Source organism: Lipotes vexillifer, unplaced genomic scaffold (genome assembly GCF_000442215.2).
Source record: "Lipotes vexillifer unplaced genomic scaffold, Lipotes_vexillifer_v1.1 scaffold835, whole genome shotgun sequence".
NCBI classification, from domain to species: Eukaryota; Metazoa; Chordata; class Mammalia; order Artiodactyla; family Lipotidae; genus Lipotes; species Lipotes vexillifer.
Window position 1 is genome coordinate 486,096 of NW_006774135.1, and position 3,443 is coordinate 489,538.

Here is a 3,443-nt window from a genome sequence, read left to right on the forward strand (position 1 = left end):
GCCCCGTCCACCTGCTGCCAGGCCCCGTCTAGGAACTGAGGCCCCACCGCCCCGCCTGACCGTCCGCCCCGCCCTCAGGTCCACCCGGCGCCCCGCCCCGCGTGCCGCGCGCTGCTGTCCGACCGCGGCTCCGCGGCGCTCATCGTGTCGGGATTCCTCTCGCTGCCTCCGCTGCTGGTGCTCGCCTTGGCCGCCCGCTCCCGCCTGGCCCGACGCCTCCGCTCGCTGCTGCCGCCCCCGACCTGGAGTCCCGGACCCCGCCGCCACCCCGACGGGGAGGAGCAGCTCTAAGCCTGGGGATGACCCCAGAGGCCTCTCCAAATCCCGGAGGCCCCCGAACTCCCCCCGTGTCCCCCATCGGTGGCTCCAGGCTGGTGAGCTCAGGGTCCGCGTCCAGGTCCCGGCCGGGAAATCCCGTGCGTGCCGCGCGGCCCCGTGCGCAGTGCTCCGAGGGGCCGCGAGGTGGCACCGGACTCCCCCGGACCGGGGCGGCCCTTCTCCACCCTCACCGGCCTGCGCAGTCACCGCAGCCGCCGAGGCGCTGGGACGCCCCCAGAGAACAGGGAGATGGCTCTCGGAGAAGGGGCGCGTGGCCAGGCTCGGAGAGAGGCGGCCTTCCTGGCTTCTGCCACTGTGGCTGTCCTGGGCTCCTGTGCCCCGACAACGGGCAGTCCTTGCGGGCCCCCTGTCTGGTCCGGCAGCGGCCTCCAGCGAGTCCCAGAGGTGGGGAGACTTCCACGCTCCACGTTTCCAGAACTTCAGCGGCCAGAGCACTAGGGCGTGCAGGGCTCAGCCCGAGACCCAGGTCAGCGTTTAGAGTGAGGGCTCTGTCTGTTCTCTCTGGATAATTTTAAGATCTTTTCCGTCTTTTGCTCTCTGTGCTTTTAAGCATGTTTGTGGTTGTGGCTATGTTCTTATTTATCCCCTCGGTACACACGGTGTGTCCCGTTTCACATCTTTCGGCAGTTCTGGAGAATTCTCAGCCATTATTTCTTCAATTCTGTCTCATTCATTCTACACATTCTCGCTTGGGAAACACCTATTACGTGAACGCTTCCCATTGTGCTTTTACCACTCATGTCAGTTCAACTCTCTTCTGTGTTTTCCATCTCCTTGTCTCCCAGTGCTGCGTTCTGGGCAATTTCCTCATCTTCCTCTTTGAGTTCACTGAGCACTAGCTGAGTCTAATCTGCTGATTATCACATCCATTTAACTTAAATTATTATGTCACCCTATCTAAAAGTTACACTACTCACTTATTCAAATCTGATGATTTTGATGATCTCTTGGTGCATATGCTTGTGATTTGGGTTCCAGCTTTGACTTCTGGAACATTTCACACATAGTTGTTTCTTTTTTTTTCCTTTTAATTATTTATCTTTTGACAGTGCCCTGCGGCATGCGGCATCTCAGCTCCCCAACCAGGGATCAAACCCTCACCCCCTGGGTTGGGAGCATCGAGTCTTAACCGCTGGACCGCCAGGGAAGCCGCACACATAGTGATTTTACAGACTGTACCTAACAACTGCGCTCCCTTTGCCTTTGGGGCTCTAAATCTGTTATTTGTTGTTTCTGCTGACTCAGTAACAGCATATCGTTTCTTTGAATGTTTGTACTTGTTAAGCATCAGCCCACACCTGTGAACATTCTGAGGCCACGTCCCTCCACAGAGGATGCCCTTGTGAGCCGTGACCAACCTGGGCCCCCGTCAGGGCCCTGGTTAGTACCCCACACTGTGCAGGGCACCGTCACTGCGGCCCTGATGCAGTGTGGCTCTCCATCCCTGTGCTCAGGGCATTCTCTGCTTTCCCCTTTGTTTCCATTCGTCATCCTGGGTTCTGTTCCCTCTTCTTTTGTTTATTTATGTACCTCTTTCTAGCGTTTCCTGGAGGGGAGGGAGCTTGGAAGATATCTACTGCCTTGTAAGCCCAGCAGTGTATTAAAAATGTGTTTGTTGAGGGCTTCCCTGGTGGCGCAGTGGTTGAGAGTCTGCCTGCCGACGTAGGGGACGCGGGTTCGTGCCCCGGTCTGGGAAGATCCCACCTGCCGTGGAGCGGCTGGGCCCGTGAGCCATGGCCGCTGAGCCTGCACGTCCGGAGTCTGTGCTCCGCAACTGGAGAGGCCACAACAGTGAGAGACCTGCGTACCGCAAAAAAAAAAAAAAATGTTTGTTGTAATTCGTCCAGAATCTAGTAATAGCTGGAAGGCCTTGGAAAGGATCTAGCACACCATGTGGCCAGCAGGGCTCCACCTGTGACCAGGAGGTCAGGGCCCAGATGTGCCCAAGGATCAGCGCTCAGGGCTCATTCGTGGCTTGAACAGGGCCCGAAGTGGGGCTGACTCAGGTCCAGCAGGAGTCCTTGGCGTTTTCCTATTGTCTGTGGCCGGTCAGATGGGAGCCCGGCTGGCTGCCCCGTGCCCGAGGAGAGCTTCCCCGGTCCAAGGCCACCTTCCTTCCCCTCCCGCCTAGGGTTGGGCAGGCTCTGGCCAGGCGTCAGAGGACTCTGCTGAGGATCCGCCTGGCCCTAGAGTCATCAAAACAACAGCTGGACCTGGTGGGGGCGGGGAGGCCACCATGGGGAGCTCAGCTGCTGAGCCCACTGGTTTCTAAGGTGTGTCCCGGCTTCCCAGGCCTGCCCAAGCCCCGCGTGGCCTCCAGCTGGCCTCGGGGACAGTCTGCCTCAGCTCCAGCTCTTCCCACCCACTCACAAAAGGAATACTTGTGGGAGGCTGTGGAAGGTTGACAGAGGAGCCTAGGGGTCTGCTTTAGGGGGCCAGCCATCAGGGAGGATGGTAAAGTGGAAGGTAGAGGCCCTGAGCTACTGGGTGGGTCAGAGGTGACCTCCACTTTGGGCAAAAAATTTCTCTTTCTGCAAGTACCCAGGCCCCTGCCCCGAAAGAGCATGCTTGGCCATGGGGGTGCACGTGCACGCGCGTGCCTGTGTGTGTGTGCGTGTGTGTGCATCGTGTGTGGGTGTACACGTGTGTGCATGTCAGGGCGTGCCTGCATCCCCTCTGTCTGCCGGCCCTCACACCCCTGGGGGGGCACTGTCCAGACCCCACAGGTTTAGAGTCTGGGCTTCGCAAGGTTCCCTGATCTGCTCAAGGCCACTTATTGATTCACAAAGCATTTCCTAGCAGCCCAGGTGTCTGCAGGCACACTCTGAGTGGTGAGCAGCTAGGCAGGGCTAGGAGAGCCGGCCCGTTCTGTCCCCACGGTCTATACCCCAGGTGTGAGCCCGGCCCCACCCAGGCATGTGGGCCATGCAAGGGGTGCTGGGCAGAAACAGCTGTGCTGGGTGGGCTGGGGAGGAACAGGCAGAGCCAGCCCTGTGCTGACTCTGGGGACTGAGGCCCCACCCCCTGCCCCATGGTCCCACCCCCACCCCGGGGACTCCCCCCAACCAAGGTGCTGACACAGTTCTGTCCCTCCCTGCTCTCTC

The 3,443-nt window shown here is 59.5% G+C and overlaps 1 protein-coding gene across 1 annotated transcript in view; it reads left to right on the forward strand.

Moving 5' to 3' along the window:
• TMEM278 (transmembrane protein 278) overlaps positions 1-3,443 on the forward strand; it is an 8,249-nt gene that overhangs the window by 1,301 nt on the left and 3,505 nt on the right. Inside the window, 1 exon segment of the mRNA XM_007448969.1 lies at positions 79-291. Coding sequence (XP_007449031.1) covers positions 79-291 — 213 coding nt within the window.